A 17,613-nucleotide genomic window follows, 5' to 3' on the forward strand; every position below is an offset into this window, starting at 1 on the left:
ACTACAGTTTATAACGATTGAAAGATGTTCTTTTAGATCAATTTTACGGCGCTCAACAGGGGACCTTCATTGCTATCGGACGCATTCAACAAGGGTTTCGGAATCGTGCATAAACGTTTCTCCGCCTAAAGCAAGCCTGTTAAAGCGGCGTTTGAATCTGTGATTATGCTCCTTAGCGCACTGAAGCAGTTTCTTTCTCTCAGAACTTGCACGTAGCAAAAAGCCCTCGCTGATTGACAAATTACTGCTCTTTAGTTTGTGGGCTCTGTCAAATGTGTTCTGTTTTTCTTTGAATGAACGAATCTGAACGACGATCGGCCTGATTTTTGTTGAAGAGGAACTACCGATTCTATGGGCGCTATTAATTTTATAGCGGTTCAACCTCAACGAAGCAAAGTTACTACCGGATAGCGATATATCATTTCGTTCGGATCCTTCCCACGCTTCACTGGCAGAATCTGGCAACCCATAAAAAAAAGAACATTAATTTTTGGGGATTTATTTTCAAGGTCATCCTGCCGCGTGATAACAGCACTAAGTTGCGCAGAAGTGGTTTCATTTTGCTCTTTTAAGCAACTTATTTTGGTTCCCATTTCCTCCCCCCCCCCCCCCTCCTTTTGCCGTCCAAGCAATCCGGGTTGTGGGCGCAGCAAGCCTTTCGTCTGCTACCTGCTGATTTTGCTTAATCTCCCTCGAACCTGAAAAGGCCTTTACTTGTCCCTCCTGTAGCTTTGGTGTAACATAGAGTGCTTCTAGAAACTATCTTTGCTGCTCCGCAGTGAGAGGACCAGGGTTTCTCTTACATCACCTGATATAGTTAATCATTTTTTCACCTCGGATAAGTCAACCCGAAATCTCAAAGAAAGCACTTCAGCGGCACGCTGAAAAACAAGTTCTGCAAGTGCAACAAGCTGGGTCTCGGTGCCGTTACACATGACTGTGGGTAACGCACATTAGTATTATAAAAGTAAGGTGCACTGAGCTGAAGAACGAGAATACGTGAGTAACCCGCCTCCATGACGGCACCGAAACCCATCGGGTATTGGCAGAGCAGGCTCTTAAATATTTCATGATCATATTTCCACGCGCGTCGCTGAGCGAGTCCGTACGTGGCCGAATGCATACCGCACTTGGCTGTCGCAAAAGATCTGGCTTCGATTCCGGACTGCGAAATGTTCTGTTATTTATTCTTTCCGCTTGGCGTTCTCGCAAATTCGAGAACTTTCCTGTCTGATTGAGTTACGAATGTTCTACGCGCCGAACGTTCTAGGCCGAATGTTCCAGAGACCCACGCGACTGCAAAAGGTGCTCCCCGTGGCAAGCCGCAGGTCAGTCTCGCCCCAGCGTTCTATCCTACTGTTACGCCGACCTCGACGCCCACTACGCTCTATTGATATCTTCTGTTTCCATTTTATTTTGGGCGCAAGTTCACCCATTAAACGTTAATTTTTTTTTTCATTTTCGTCGCCTTATCAATTGTCATTCGTGAGAATATGACATCCACCGTTGTTGCCAGACGTGATGATCGACGAACGTCGAGTCCGTAAGTAGCGTCAACTACGGCGAAGAATGGATCTGGCAGACTGAACGGAATCGCTGGCGCTTTTCGCTGATCCATGTTTCCTCGGGCCGAAAGGTTGTAAACTGGGCACCGAATGGAACGGTTAAAGCCAGCAAAAACTGAAAACCGAGAATAGGTGAGTATCCCGCCTCCATGACGGATGGAATTCTTACCAAATGAAATTTTTACGCTATCATCACTTAATCCTCTTGTAGCTGCTATTAGTGCTCTTGGGTAAAATATGCTTTGAATGATCATATGTAGCCACCATTACTGATGCAAGCCGCCATATTCTTTAAATAAATTAAATAAATAAATTCCCGTATAGTCGCATATGTGACGTTTTGGAACACGTGAGTCTTAATCTGCAAAAACTCCTGCCTCAGAATTTTGTCTTTTGACAAGAACTGTTCTATTTCGTTTCTCTTGCGGATGATGCATCTCTTAGAATACTTGCGGTATCGATTCAGTCTACGAGTTTAGATACCCAGGATTCGAATCAATATTTCATCAATTTTTAAAAAGAACTGAGAGGAATCTTAGACCACTAAATTACAGCAGGTATGCAGGAAAGCAGGCAAGAGAAGCATAAAAATCATCCCTCTTTATCAAATACTCATATAACTGCTGACTATAATATCACTCTCTCTCTCTCTCACTTCTTTCGTTCTATCCCTGAGAGCGAAGAAAAAACAATGAGACACTTGATCGTATAGATTATTCATAAATTATCATATCGTTACTGTCTGAATACACTAGAGGTATAAAAGCATATGTGAATCCATTTCTCAAACTGGGTTCGATAACGTCAACTTAGAAGTTCCACGAGAGAAGCTAGATTGAACGCTGTCGCCTGCCTTTTGCATGTCCTTTCCACTCCTAATACCTTTTCCTGTTTCTCTAGATGCTTTTTATTCGCGCCATTAACCCTCTACACGAGCTTACGGAAGCCTTCTTGAAGACATTAACTTCAATTTTACTAAAAGGATTAGTTCATCCGGAATTTTAAACTCGCTGCCAGCCACTTTTCTGTACCAATTGGTGTATGTACTGGTTTTGATGTAGAGTGCCGCAGTCGGCATGGAATAAGGTTTCAAGATATGTTACACAAAACCGGTCCACCTCTCTGACCGCGACACCCCATTCATATTACGTAAACGCGGTCTGTTCATCTCACTAATGAAATGGCAAGCAGGAGTTATGAGGAATAAAGCCTCGACGCCGACACGACTGACTCAGACTATGCTAGCACTTAATTCCCAGGAGCATCCGCGGGCGAACTCTCTGTTCGGCTACTGAATCTCTTTTGGATCTATTTTGAAAGCATGTGGCAAACTATCTAGAAAGTACCGGCGATCTATCTTGAAAGCGTCTTTAAACTATCCGACAAACTGTGGCAAGTATTTGACAAACTCTCTGGAAACTATATTCGGCCAACTATCTGGAAACTGTCTAAAAAAACTTTCTGGTAAACTCTTTTGTAGCCTATGCGGCACACCGTCTCAGAACTTTTACCAACTGTTTGGAACATATATGACAAACTAGTATCTTGGAACTATCTTGAAACTAGCTGGATAACTACGTTAACGGTTTTGAGATGTCCATTAAACTTTGTTTAAATTATTGTAAAAATTATTTTGAAATTATGAAGAAATATTTATCAAACAAAACTGTTACGTAAACATTTTGAAAATGAAAAAGAAAACTTTCTGAACACTATCGGGCAAAACATATGCAACTTTTCTTGAAACCAACTGGAAACTATGTGGAAACAATAAGAACATTACGTTTACTGGGAAAGTTTTAGGGGAATTTAAAACCAGTTTTAAGTTACATATCTTAAATTTCTTATATTTTGACATATTTCTTCGACCCAAGTTTATTAGAATCTATATTCTGTTTTATACTTAGTGTACAACGCTGTAAAAACTGCTGCAGCTAGTATGGGGTACGCGAGCAAGCAAATTATCTCGCAGACAATTCGCATGCGTTCTCGCGTAAACGAAACCATAGAAAAAGCCACGCGCGCGCGCTAGCAGCTTTGATAGTGTTCTATACTAAGTATGAAACGAAGTATACATATTTTCCAAGGTACCGAAACTCTTATAATCTCCATGTTGATAGAAGTCTTGATTTCTAGAGTTCATAAAATCGTGTAAGGCATTTTGGTTTCATTTTGGTTTATAAAAGTTTTTATTGAAAAGTGATTCCAAATTTCTTTGTTTTGTCTTACATTGAAGTTTTTTCGGTGCAAGGTGTTGACAGTATGGAGCATGCGCTTGAGTTTATTAATCAAACTCATTGCGCTTCTATAGTACTACAACTTGAAAAAAGTTTGGGAGCGGAAAAACCTGCATGGATATCAGGAACCTGATATTGGGAAAATATTTGGAAAAAAACGCAACTCAAATTTAATAAATATGCAAGCGGCATTTTTATTCAATTTGAAACAATTTTTAGTTGTTTTCAGAACGATATTTCACTCCTAGTTCCAACATGCTGAAGGAAGAATTATTATAGAATTATTATGATTGGGAACCACAGGAAATCACTATAAGTCTTTGGGTAACTTGTAGAGGCTTGCCAAATGATTATCACCATGTAGAATGCTTTATAGTGCCATAAAGATTAAATTTTTCATTACAGTTCACCACTTTGTCAAGACACGACTCGTCGGTGAGGTTCGAAGTGGCAACCTACAATTCCATTTATATTATTTTTTTTTCCTTTGAGTTCCATCGTGTGAGGGCCATTATATAGGAATAACCTAACAATAACCTTCACGTGTTCGGCATTTGTTGTATCCTAATCTTTCAGGCTAGCCCTGGTACAGTTTGCCCGCGTACCTCATCGATTTGAGAGACCATTGATGCAAAGAACAAAAGTTTTTCCAGGTTGGTCGTTGTGTTCCATCTTTCCATCTCCAATTCAAAATACCTAGAACCATTGTCCTACTTACTGTCTGCTCAAATGGAGCACCTTCTCTTAGAATCCTATTCACATTTAAAGCTGGTTCAAAAGCAACCGAGTTTGAATTTGTAAACAAGATGCATGCAAAAACAGACCTTTTCTTGTGGTAACAAGTAAGAACCCCGATAAATAATAATTATCTTACAAACTTCATTTTAAAATGTTTAAATTACTGAGTGCTCATTTTCGATATTACCGCAAGATATTAAATCAGTCTGAGATAATGTAATTTTACACTCTAAGAAATGTCTGCGCGTCTACTTACCCGCAAAACACTCAAAGAGCTAATAGTTGCGTTCTACGAAATCATCTCAGCGAACGATGAGGCGGACCATGCCTTTAGACCTAAAAATGAAATCTGCGCTGCGGTATTACGCAATGCAAAGCGTCATGCTTGCATTGCGTAATGCCACAACGCAGACTTCATTTTTAGGATAAAGGCATGTTCCGCCTCATCATTCGCTGAGATGATTTCGTAGATCGCTGGCTCTTTGATAGTTTTGCGGGTAAGTAGACGCGCAGGCATTTCTTAGAGTGTATTAAAGGTCACTCTTGTTTTCGTTGGGATTGAATTCCGTCAAAACTTTACGAATGTTTTAATACTTTAGATACCTGGAAGCTATATGCGAATAATCTATAAACCTTGAAACCTGTCTAGACGCTACTTATAAACCCTGAAGACTATTTTGAAACTATCTGAACTGCTCTAGCTAATCATCAGGACGCCTGTGAGAGCTAGGAAACCAGTCCTCTTCATGCAAACTTGTGCAGTATAGTTATCGCACATTCACAGCCGAAACATTAATAAATTTGAAAAGTGACAATATTTTTGTTTTATTTTTATATCCGAAGCATATCCAGGCTTCGAGAGCCACTCCTCGATTTACATATTCAATAACATCATAAAGAAAATATCAAATTTTCGTAGACCATGCGCAGAAACATTGCCTTGCTAGTGTAAGCACTTGCCGTCACTTTCATTACTGATTGAGCATGCGCTTGCGGAGCCCGAAATCTACATTGTGATGTCTATGAAAATTCCCTGCTGAACCAAAGCCCGAATCGCCGTTCTCTCAAAAGACCATTCAAAAAGCACTGACCAGTGAGGCTCATGTCGAAGGACTCGGCGTCAATCTTCCTCAAGTCCTGGACAGTCCTCCAGGTAAGCGTGAGCAGCTGGTTCTGCGACAGGTCCACGGTAAGCAGGTTCGGCGCTCCTAAGAACATGTTCGCCGGTAAGATCCGCAGCCGGTTGTGAGAGAAGTAGAACTTCTTGAGGCGCGGCAACCCCTCGAAGGCCAGCGGGTCCACCTCCGAAACCTCGTTGTATTTGAGGTCCAGTTCCACGAGCGCCGGCGTCCCGCTAAAGACCCGGGCGTCCAACCTCTGCAGCTTGTTCCGGAACATGTCCAGCCGCTCCAGACGGTCGAGGCCCTTGAATGTGCCCTCCGTCAGATCTACGATCATGTTGTCGCTCAAGTCCAGTTCTTTCAGCGCACCCAAGTCAGCGAAGGCCGTGTCTTCGATGCTCTCTATCTGGTTCTGCTCTAGGAATAGGTGCGCCAGTGCCGACAGACGCGAGAGAGCGTGAGCAGGGAGCTTGACGAGCTTGTTGTCGCCCATCTCCAGTTTTGTGAGGTGAGGCAAGTCGGCAATGGACTCCTTTTCTAAGTCCATGATGTCGTTTGAATCGAGAGACAGCGTCTTTAGTTTAGGCAGGTTGTAGAAGGAGTGAGTCTTAAGCGAGCCAAGGTTGGCTTGAGCGAACTTGAGGCTCTCCAGGACAGGCGCCGCGGAACGTAGTGCTTCTGTCGGAACGAAGTGGAGATGGTAATCACTGCGGAATGCGCTGAAGGTAATCGAAACGATCGATGGCTGGTTCTGGAAGGCTTTAAGCACAACGTGGTGTTCTGTGAGGTTTCTCACAACAAAGCAGGTGATTTCGACGTCGTCCTTTCCGATGTGTTTATTCTCGCACTTGCAATACATCGGCTGGTCCCTGAGATCGCAGAGTTCGGGGACTAAGTCTGATTCACCGCCGAGCGCCGGTTGTAGCGTTGAACACAAGAGAAGAAAAAGCAGACTGAAGAATCTGAAAAAACAAAAGAAATAGAACTGATTACAATTTTGGTAGCACTTAAAACTGTAGTGCGCACTAGAAAAAACATATATACATAATGAATGTCTTCGTGAATGCCAAGAAAAAAATAAATAGTGCATGAACTGACTAGTATCTACCGTCATAGAACACTTCTTCGAACCATTCAGCCAGTTGACGACAGTTTCCACGTAATACATATAAAAAACGTAGTTTCCTTGAGCAATCCTTGTGTTTAGCAACCAATTTTGAACTGTATGTCAGAGCGTTTCTGTTCCATCCTTGTCAAATTAAACGCGGTGAGCTCAAAAAAGCACAATCTGGAATTTTCGAAGTGGCTGCCGATGTTTCTTGAGATCTGGCGGGTTGCCTTTAAAGTTCTTACCAGCTTCTACTATACTATGTTTGTTTATTTTTATTTTTATTATTTTTTTTTGCAAGGCGTTTGGTGATTTAAATACAGCAAACTGCGGGGGTTGCATAGTGTGTGAAAAAGCTGAACAAGAATCATTTCTCTTGTAGGATGCGGTACAGTTCAAAATGAGTCATTCTCTCGCCATGTTCCGAGTTTCGCAATCCCTGCTCTACTGCAAGGTTTAGACATCTTTCATCCTTGTCATCCACCGGGATATATTTCTGTATAGATCAAAGTGTTTGACTATCCGAGTGTTCCGTTGTAAATCTCAAGCACGGGCTTAGAGTGTGTGTGCTTTAGTGATAACCCCTAATGTCACTCGCATCTAAAAAAACAAAGGGCGTTGCTTATTACGTGGTTATTTTCTCTCCGTCATTATTACCGAGTAACGCAGCACTTTTGCCTGTTGACCGATAACAAGATGATCGCCGGCGTTTTTTAGGTTGCCACCAACGTTACTAGGACACTCAGTTGAGAAACTCACCCTTAAAATCTGGACTTCTCGCGTCCACCAAGACCGAACGAGATGCGATTATAGCTACGTTCTTTAGCGGCAAGCCAAAACATGAAAGTTGATTTATATAGCTACAACAAGATGGCGGTGCAAGATAGCCACACCGGCCCTACCCGGCTAAACCGGTACGTGCACCCGTGCAATTCCCGCAGTGGCCGCTGCGGGAAAAATGGCGGCCTTGCGATAGCGTCTAGTTCGCTTCTCGAGTACGGATCGGAGCCACTTTTTCAAAGCAGGCTCCTATGGTGGTTTCCAAGCTGAGTTGTTCTAGTAATCCTAGCTGTCACTGACTATTGCTGTGGTTTGAACGTTCAGATCAAAGTGATCGCCATGTTGAGGGCCTGGTATCTAGGTATATTTGCAAAACGTCAACAAAGGAATGGATGTCAAGCATAGGTGAAGATAAAACTGCTATTCCCAGGAAATAATTGAACCTCAACTATGACTCCAAACCCTTTTTATACACTTGTTCATTTGTGTATTTTTTTTCTCCTCTATGTGTCGCAAAGAGTGAACTGCTCTGAGTGAGAAAATATTTAGCTAAAAAAATTATTAATTTGGTTTACATATATTGCAGATATATTAGTGGAACTGCACGATTAGGGGGTGAGCAAGAAACAAATAGTATCACGCACGCAGACAAAATAAAAATAAGATCAAAGAAAAAAAGGTAGGCAGTGTATACACGACACTGCCACAAGTTTAGATGTGACAACGTCTACCTGCCGAGTCTAGTGAAATGCAAGGCATTTATCGAACGTAACATATGCACTTTTAGCTAACAGAACTAATACAAACATCAAATGGAACACATTTCTTTGGTAGTTACAGAAACAATCAAACGAAACAGATATTTAAGTATGAGTCAGACTTATACAACTAAACGATATAAGGAACCGAAAGAAACAAATATCAAGCCTGAAAACAAGCATATTTAACCCTTGTTTTCAGAATTGGGGGGGAGTTATCAGGTTGTTTGTTTCTATTTTTCCCAGCATCATGTTTACTTGCTGTATTGTGCGGAAGTAAAATATTCAGTTGTCAGTCAGCGCTGTGTGTGTGTACTCCAACCTCTCTTCCATCTTTTGCGCTGTTTTTTTTTTTTCACCTCAAAAATGCTGAACTAACTAGTTCAACCTTGTTCGGAAACAAAAACCTAATGTCAAACAATATCAAAAGCAATCGATGGCAGACAGAAATTATAATGACAGAGGTTCAGGGCAGGGTTGTATGCGTTACCGAAAAAAAGTAACTAAATACGTTACTCGTTACTTGCAAATAAAAGTAACGCGTTACCGACCTACGTTACCTCAAAATAAAAGGAACGCGTTACCGTTACCGTTACTGATAAAAAGTAACGCACGTTACTGTTGCGTTACTTTTTATTCACGAACTAAAACATTTGCTGTTTCGACGTTTGATATGTGCGTAAGCGCCATAGCTAAAATATGTCCATGCGGAAACTTAATTACGCTCTCTTTTTTAGGGTTTCACCCGAATAGTTAAAAGAAAAACGCGGAAGTATATATGAAGCTGATTTATGACATGTTGGCACGGAACTTAACAGAAGAACCGACCTCCCTCATTAGCAAAGAAATTAAGACCAGCCGAGATTGAAACGTTGAATGTATTTTATTCACAACATGTCGAAGTACCGGTAGTTGCTGTGAACAAGTTCCTCCGTTACCCGAAGCACACTCCGCTGTTGTACTTCAGCAACAGCTGAATTTCGAAGTTGGCATCAGACATTCTACCTCGCTTCTTGGTAAACACGTCCGCGCCTACGCTAAATAGGCGTTCAACGGATGCGCTCGATGGTACAGCCGTGTTCACTTTGAGAAACAGCTTGTGCATCAGAGGGAAGCTGTTTTTTAGCTCCGTCAGTGCAAAGTTGTGTGGTACCAGAAAGTACCGTGAAAGCTCATCATCCCCGGACACGGAGGTGCATGCATTTCCAAACGGGTTTCCAAAGAAATCCTCTTCTGCTGCGTTCGCTTTTAGTGGGGAAGCCGGGCTCTCGACAAGCCGCGAAGAGACTGTCAGCTCGCTCTTGACGGCCGCGAGGGCCGCATTTCGCTTGGCTTCATCCGAAATCCACGACAGCTTGAATCTCGGGAGCAGTGTAGCGGAAACCAGCAGGTCCTTCTGACTCATCACATTGTCGAACCTGCAGCAGCGAAATGTATATTGTATTAGCGAAATAACTGTTGTACTTCATCCAAAGGAGCGAAGTTCGTAGGCGCGCGGGACTCCCCGCTTCCAAGGGGAGCGTGGCGAAGGAAGACAAGCCTCATATCGGATGGGTTCTTTGCGTGCAGTGGTAATAAACACCACTGAGTAAAGAAAACGAGTCGTCTGAGCGATCACCTACGGCGGAATTCGCAGGCCACAAGTTTCAAAACGTACTCTCTACGCGAGAAACATTGATCATAAAACCGTTCAACCGACGGTTTTACCCTTTTGGCTCTCCCGATCGACATCACATTTCATAGTTCTCTCAAGCAATTCATGCAATTTACGCGTGTCACAACTTACCTTTTGTGAATTCCGGCCAACAGAGAAACAGCTAGAGGTCCGCAGTAGCGCAATCCAGCCATCTTCTCATACTCGATCTTCTTGATGAGGACGTCCAGCGTCGGAAGCAGATAGCCACTGTGAATGTGGTTGTCACCTTGCAGGACATTCAGGGCGCAGCAGACAGGTTTCATGACCTGTAATTAAACGACAAATATTTTAGCAAGAAAGTCACGAAAACTACCTAAATTTAATGTACCCTGCAATACTCCTTGATGAAGTTGGGCTCGTGAGGTGGCAGCAGCCTCGGAATTCCTAGCTTGCAGAAGAGGACGTCTAGGTCTGTTCCCCTTTCTAGAAACGTGTTGATAGCCTCCATGGCCTTGAAGGTAGAGTTCCACCTTGTAACATTTGGCCGAGGCACGTAGATTCCGCAGTGGGATTTGATCAGATCAGCTGCTTGCGCGGACTGTCCCTGCTTATTCCAGAGCTTTTGGCACTTGGAGAACACACTTTGCTTAATCGTGGAATATTCCTGATCAACAGTCTCTGCACGAGCCGCGTCAACGGTAGCGATGAGGTTCAAAGTGTGTGCTGAGCACCGGTGGTGGGGTGGCAGGCGGTGCCTTCCTTCTTCGGCGCTCTCGATCAGCGAACATAAATGCACTGGCTGACAATTTTCTTCGTCTTCATCGTTGGCTTCCTCCTCACCGTAGATCCTGCACAAGCGCAACAATATATAGACGCGTGTACCAAGGAATAACATTTTTAACAATGTAACAGAGACTCACCGAAAAGCTTTCACGAAATTCGACCCGCTGTCCGTGATGACTTTCGTAATCTTGCCCAGAAGGTCGAACTCGTTGAATATCTCCTCTAGAGTGGTGGCAAGCCGCTCAAAAGTTACGCTCCCGTGCATACGGCGGCAAGCCAAGGCAGCGACCTTTCTTTCTAAAGTTGTCGGGTCCAGCCAAAGGACCGTGACACCAAGGTAACACCTGGAAAGTTATTGGCAAGCGAACTATAAAATATGATAATGATCAAGGTTAGCCACATTAGAAATGATACCCGTATTTCTTTATAATGAAGTGCTTGCGCTAGGGAAATCGATATTAAGAAAAATATGGCTTCGTAGATTATGGCAAAGCAAATTTCACGTGAATTTAGATATTTGAAAAACACCATAAACAGACAAAAAGGTAAAAAAAAAAAACATCAAAACTCTGGGAAGCAAACGTAGTAGCTATCAACAGACTCATATGTCTTTGAGTAAAATGGTAGAAGTGCCGATAGGTCAACCGTCAATCGTATGGTTGTAAATAAATGTCAATTGAGCTAAGAACAGTACCTGTGAAAGCGAGTCCAGCAGTCCGCGGTGACTGCCACAAACTGGAGCTTCTGAAACGTTGAGCGCAAACTGTCCTTCAGGGCATCGAAGCGCGCCTTAAGGCGTGTCATGAGCATCGGACGCGTGAGCACGTTCCTCTCTGGGGCTGTTGCTTTTAGTAACTTCACAAATGAAGGCTCCTCCACCACCGAGAAAGGCTGCGTGGCATTAATAACAAAATCTTCAACCAGTCTGTCAAGCTGCACCTGAGGCACGGACTGATGGCGGACTAAGTCGTCGATCTTGGCTTGCTTTGTTGGCTGTGTGGAATTCGCTCCAGGGCTCTCGTACGCTTGAATGATTCCCCTCTTTTTTGTTGAAAGGGCCTCGAACGCAGCCAAGCTTTGTTTGTGTAGTTTCTGCGCAAAACAAAGAAGCAGATTGCTGATTAAAAATATGGCGATATGCTTTCTGACATGAAATAACACAACACTCCGCCAAAGCTGTATTGATAACATCTGAGGGCCCACTCAATGCAAAATCGGAATTAAATTACAAATATAAAGAGCAAGAAACAAAAATTTTTGCTTACCTTTACATGCTTCTTCAGGTTGGAGCTTGAGGACTTGGCACAACTTAAGAGCTTCAGCTGTGGCTGACACAGAAGGCACTTAAAGATTAAATTGTCATCTTTGGCTTCTGTCAGTTCGAAGTATTTATTGAGTCCTGGCCAAGGCGATGAAGCTGCACTTGCCGTAGCCATCCTACAGGTGACGACAACTGCTTGCGAATGGCTTTCGTGAGGGGTTTTATCGTCTTCAGCTCTGACAACTGGTGCGCGACCTTGAAGATCCGCGTCCAGCACGGTTCAGAAGAAATTGTTGGGAAGCGTCTCTCTGGCGCAGTAGGATTGCGGGTTCACTCTCGCAAAAAGAATAGCCACTGGGGTTCCACGAAAGGGTTAGATTAATATAGTAGAAAAAACTGAACCCTCTCTCCTCGGAGGATTAGGAGTTGACCTCGGAGGACTTCTATCATTGTGCCTGCCACTGCCCGTGACAGCGTTCGTCGAAGTAGGTCAATGGGCGTGGTGTTGGGGTTTCCGTAAAGCAGGAATGTTTGCATGTCCAAACAGGACACTACAAGAATCGCCAGGCGACACGACTTCGACGAATCGTTCGGCGCTCTGCTTCCGGCCGTATTGTTTGTTGTTGTTGTTGTTGTTGTTGTTGTTTGTTTGTTTGTTTTTTTGCCGGGGGAAAGTTATTTTTGTCAAATCTCGCCCGTGCCCTCCACGGTGGCCTTGCTCTGCTCATCACGTGAGTCCGGAGAGCCACACAGCTGTCGGTCAATCGCTCAAGGCCGCCTCCGTTTTTCAAGTCCCGAAAACGGGAAAAAGAATGACACGAAGGTGTCATTCCCTTTCCCAGGGGGAGGCGAAACGCAGGCTTCGACGCAGGAATCTCCCATATCCACCCGAAGCCGGACCTCTTTGGCCTTCCAGCCGAGGCGACGGCGGTAGCGAGGTCAACGAGCCGCGGGAGAAAACGAGTGGCAGGTGGCGTGTCACGTCAAATCTGACGAGCACCGACGTCAAAGAAAAGTCGAGGACAGCGGCATTTTCGGACTAAGGAATTTATGACTGGGAACTTAAAAACACACAAAAAAGAATTTAAATTAAATTTTTTTAAGTTTTAGGAAGTAAAGTAACGTAACGCAATATCGTTACACGTTACTCAAAATAAGTAACGTAAGTACGTTACCCGTTACTTCTTTGGAAAAGTAACGAGTACGTTACGACGTTACCAAAAAAAGTAACGCGTTACCGGTAACGCCGTTACTTGTAACGCGTTACCGCCAACACTGGTTCAGGGCAATAAATTTAAAATTTTATGGTTAAAAAAAAATAAAACGGAGTTAAATACATTTATGCGTGAATGAAACGCTGAAATGTTAGCTCAAATTGACTCCTTGCTGGTGATGTATCAAAAAAACATAAAAATCGTTTTTAATGAGAAGAAATATGATAAAATAAATAATCAATTCACATTTTAGGCGTTTGATGCCACGGCGTGCAGGAATGATGGCCTTAGCTTAATGTTAAACGTCGGGTTAAAAATCTCTGTAACCTTGGCGATTAATTAGCCGTAACGCTTTCTCTGAAAAAATATCGAGTTTATTTACGTCTCACTGTCTGAATTTCAAAATGACTGAACCGCATTTGAGGGTCCGACGGACTCGAGTTTTGTGTGTTAAAAGCATAGCAGCTTGTGAAGTAACATACAATGTTCGCTGCAGGTATCCAATATTTTTTCAATGCTGTGTTTCTTCTCAATTTATGCTTAGACCAAAACATGTCGCGGACAGAAAGAAGACTGAGCTGCAACTGTTTAGTGGATATGCGAACAAGAAAGGAAATGAGTGCCTTAGAAATTATATAAATACGGTATTGGGGTCAATACGTTTACTTGTCAGGTGTTTATGTTCATTCACACAGCTTCGTTTGACTGCGTTAGGCAGTGTTAGGACTGCTTGCGCCGAGCTGTTGCTATGGCGACCCATACGACGAGCCAATGGGAAGGCGCTTTGCTGCCCGACGCAACACAGCACAACGCAGTCGACGCAGCCTTGTGAACAAGCTGTGTGAACACTCGAAAGTGTGTCCTTTGTCAGGTGTTACAGAAATGATTAAGAGTATTATGATTCCGTCATAAGATGATCGTGTGATAGAATAGATAGTCTTCGACGTATTTTTATGCACAATTGTGTTCCGCATCTCGGGGTTTACAAGATGTCGATTAATTACCGGCTCGCCTGCACTCTCTCACTGCTTGCAATAAAAATAGTAGCTCTTACGAAAGTGAAATGAAAGGAACATCTGACGACAAATCCGCAATAAAAATATCTGGGAGAGTTATAACGCATGTACTGTGAGCAATGAGAAAGAAAACCAGATATTCAATTAACCAGAGATGGATTGCCTAGTACGGTGCTACGCTTATGCAAAAGTGTAGCCTGAGAGACTGTCCTAAGTGCCTTAGATAGATCTAAAAAAAAAAAAAAAAAAAGGTTTGCCTGGTCAAGCCAACAGATGGTGGCTTTTTGCCCGTACACCCGTCGCCTGTACGTACACTCTAAGAAATCCCTGCGCGTCTACTTACCCGCAAAACACTCAAAGAGCCAATCTCTGCGGTCTACGAAATCAGCTCAGCGAATGATGAGGCGGAATATCCGTTTAGACCTAAAATTGAAGCCTGCGCAGAGGCATTACGTAATGCAAAGCGTCATGCTTGCATTGTGTAATGCGACAGCGCAGGCTTAATTTTGAAATCTAAATAGATGTTCCACCTCAACATTCGCTGAGCTGATTCCGTAGATCTCAGACTTCTTAGAGTATATGTATAGAATTTAAATTTGAATAATTATTGCACTGATTAGATTATGTTTGTTAAAATACGCCAGTATGTCGAGCAAATTTGTTTAATGAAGTACGATTAATCTCAAACCGCAATGTACTCTGGACCGGGACGAGCTCACGGAACGTCTAAAAAATACGGTGTCACATTTCGAAACAATGTCAAACGACTTTTCTTAAGATTAAAATACAACCCAGAGGAATTGTGGAAGTACATGAAAGGCTCAAACGACAAGGCATTCCGCCAATCAGCTACTCGGGTCGGTTGGTGGCCAATGATGTTAATTAAGCCAGACTCTTTCATAGTGGTTATGAATCTGTGTTTACGTCTCCTCTAGTAGTCGCCCCTTCCCCATTTCTTCACGTATAAAGGAGAGCATGCTAGAAACTGAACTAAAGCCCGAATGTATATTTAATCTGATCAAATAACCCGAATGAAAACAGAACAATTCTGTTGTGTAGTAACATAGCCGTGTACTAGAAAAACACTTGATTATTTGTTCTAGCCTTTTTTTGCATTATTTCATAGTTCTGATTTCTGGAAAACCGCCTAGCGAATGAAAAGAAAAAAAGAGCAAGTGAAGCCCGTTTTCAAAAACCGGCCGAAACGATAGGGATGACAAGTATAGGCTTCCTTCGCTACTCAGTCTAAAGAGATTAGAACATATAGTTTAACACTGTGAAACGTCTACACTATAAGAAAGAATCTGGTCGTAAAAGAACTCTTTAGGGTTTCTTCGGCTTGTCCAAATTTTGCACCCTAAAAAGCTGCTTTCAACACCCCCTAAAAGGTTTCTTCGCGAAAAAAAATAAAAAATAAAAAACCGATAAGGCATTTTCTAAGATCCTTTTTTTATGAAAAAATGTTCATCGCTCAGTTGCCTCTTGAGTGCGCCAGATGGCGATAGTGGTTGAGGCAGAACCGTTTTTCACGCGCTGAAGGAGTTCTTGGGGTGTCAAAAAACCTTTCAGAAATATTTTTTTATAGTGTAGACATCAATAATTTTAACTTTAGCATGACTTCGGAAGTGGTTTTTGATGCGACACAAAGCTAAATAGTGTCCTTAAGCTGTCACAGCTTAAAAAACTCGGGGTGTGAGGGTCACATGTTTTGCTTGGTGATTTGTTCTTCGGCATTCTTTAATGTCTCTATGACTGCAGCGATAATAAGTTGCATGTTTATTAAGCTGGCAGGGACTATGATTGAAATTTACCATGATAGAGTGGTCAAAAGTCTCAGACAGTGTTTTTTTTTTCTTTTTTTAACTGGCTTACTGATGATCGAGATAATAGAAAATCGGCAGCTTTAGTTAACGACAAAACGTAAACTTACTAAGGTGAAACGTCGGGTGTCCCCCAGATGTTGGTGTTAGGGGTCGCTCATATTTTAAATATGTATATGTAAATTACATTTCAACATAAATTACGTCCAGCATTCATCTCCACGTGGTTGAATGCGCTTTATACCTTATGGCATCATTAAGTTGCATAAAGCTGTTATGGCGCAGGGGAACCGGTTGAAGTTTGCCGGTGTCCCCTTTTTTTCTATCACGGTAAACATTTACTTCTCCCTGCCTTAATCTCCGGTTCATGTCACTATATCAAGTCAAAGCAGGAGTGCTTGGTTTTTTAAGATGTTGGTCGAATTCCAATAAAAACTAAAAATGAGGTGAAGTATTGCGAATGCGACCGCTCAATGTTTACTTCACAACGTCAACGATCTCCTTTCACATACACCACTCGGTGTTCTGGTAAAGAAGAAAAGCATTGTAGAGTATCTGGGTGCTCAATATACACGAGATATATCATGAATTGTACACTTAGATTCCGCACAATACAGCCCAATCGTATGTTAATTTATTTAAGACGAAGTCTTCCGAATGTAAAAATATCTGTTTTATTTTAACGTCAAGCCAATCATAGGATACGTCAGTGTTTTGTGGAAACCCCAAGAAAGCTATTTCTAGTAGAAAAATTAACATGAGAAAATGCAAAATGAGGTTGCCATATCTATTCGGCAAATTACAATTATATGGAAAGCGTCATTGCTAATAAAGTGCTCCTAGGCTGGGAATCACTGGACTTTAGAACACGTTTTCGCTTAAAATTTCTTCAAGCTATGCACCATGCATGGTCAAACCAAGTCAGACCAATCGAAATTGAGTTCAATTTACCTAATGCTTTGGTATCTCGTAAATTAAATTTATTTTAATAGATCCAATCTACAAGATGCATTGGTGTCTCGTAAATTAAATTTATTTTAATTGATCTAATCTACAAGAGGCTTTCTTTTCTCGTAGATTACATAAATAAAACAAAATAAAAAAACACACCTCTATCCCAGCATATAAAGACATTTTTTCCTAACATCCGAAGAGAGTGATAGGAATTACCTGATGAAGTTGTTTTAACTTTGTCTAATAATGTTCTGTTTTCTGACAGATCGGCGTACAGTACTTGGGCCGGCAGCCATGACTAAGAAAATAGTTTGTGTGCAAATTTTACGTCATTCTTTTTTTGGTGAGGGTGATAGCCTGAGGGTGATAATCTTCCTGATATTGTTTTGTAGTGATCAGTTCATGTCATCACGTGTTGTGTGAGTCTTCTTTTTTTTATGTGGTTGCTCGAATCAGCAAATAATTCGTGTTCCTTTCTGAGTATGTCATCAATCAAAAAGTTGTGCGTTGCGTGCTGTTTTGTTAATTCACTTCAGGCACGTAGGCGGGATTTTGTTTCGGGGGGGTGGGGGGGGGGGGGGGGCAGCGCCCATGACAACATTCTGTATGAGGGGGAGGGGGA

The 17,613-nt window shown here is 42.4% G+C and overlaps 2 protein-coding genes across 2 annotated transcripts; both read right to left on the bottom strand.

Moving 5' to 3' along the window:
* Positions 1-5,560: 5,560 nt before the first annotated feature.
* On the bottom strand, positions 5,561-6,829 carry LOC121835617 (phospholipase A2 inhibitor beta-like). The gene is made up of 2 exons (XM_042290050.1): positions 6,783-6,829; positions 5,561-6,623 (listed from the first exon to the last, which is right to left on the bottom strand). The coding sequence occupies exons 1-2, from the start codon at positions 6,827-6,829 to the stop codon at positions 5,561-5,563; spliced, it is 1,110 nt and encodes a 369-aa protein (XP_042145984.1).
* Positions 6,830-8,957: 2,128 nt separating this feature from the next.
* LOC120849877 lies at positions 8,958-12,356 on the bottom strand. The gene is made up of 6 exons (XM_042290066.1): positions 11,992-12,356; positions 11,421-11,818; positions 10,864-11,070; positions 10,332-10,791; positions 10,094-10,269; positions 8,958-9,725 (listed from the first exon to the last, which is right to left on the bottom strand). The coding sequence occupies exons 1-6, from the start codon at positions 12,160-12,162 to the stop codon at positions 9,242-9,244; spliced, it is 1,896 nt and encodes a 631-aa protein (XP_042146000.1). The 5' UTR covers positions 12,163-12,356; the 3' UTR covers positions 8,958-9,241.
* Between the last annotated feature and the right edge of the window lie 5,257 nt (positions 12,357-17,613).

The sequence above is a fragment of the Ixodes scapularis genome, unplaced genomic scaffold (assembly GCF_016920785.2).
Source record: "Ixodes scapularis isolate PalLabHiFi unplaced genomic scaffold, ASM1692078v2 PGA_scaffold15__6_contigs__length_5221840, whole genome shotgun sequence".
Classification (NCBI taxonomy): Eukaryota; Metazoa; Arthropoda; class Arachnida; order Ixodida; family Ixodidae; genus Ixodes; species Ixodes scapularis.

Bases quoted from the DNA above. Each gene is read 5' to 3' on its own strand.
- LOC121835617 (XM_042290050.1), bottom strand. From the start codon at position 6,829: ATGTATTACGTGGAAACTGTCGTCAACTGGCTGAATGGTTCGAAGAA. The intron at 6,624-6,782 runs GTGTTCTATGAC...TTGTTTTTTCAG, and splicing joins TGGCTGAATGGTTCGAAGAA to ATTCTTCAGTCTGCTTTTTC.
- LOC120849877 (XM_042290066.1), bottom strand. From the start codon at position 12,162: ATGGCTACGGCAAGTGCAGCTTCATCGCCTTGGCCAGGACTCAATAAA. The intron at 11,819-11,991 runs GTAAGCAAAAAT...TGTTTTGCGCAG, and splicing joins ACCTGAAGAAGCATGTAAAG to AAACTACACAAACAAAGCTT. The intron at 9,726-10,093 runs GTAAGTTGTGAC...TCGCTGCTGCAG, and splicing joins TTGGCCGGAATTCACAAAAG to GTTCGACAATGTGATGAGTC.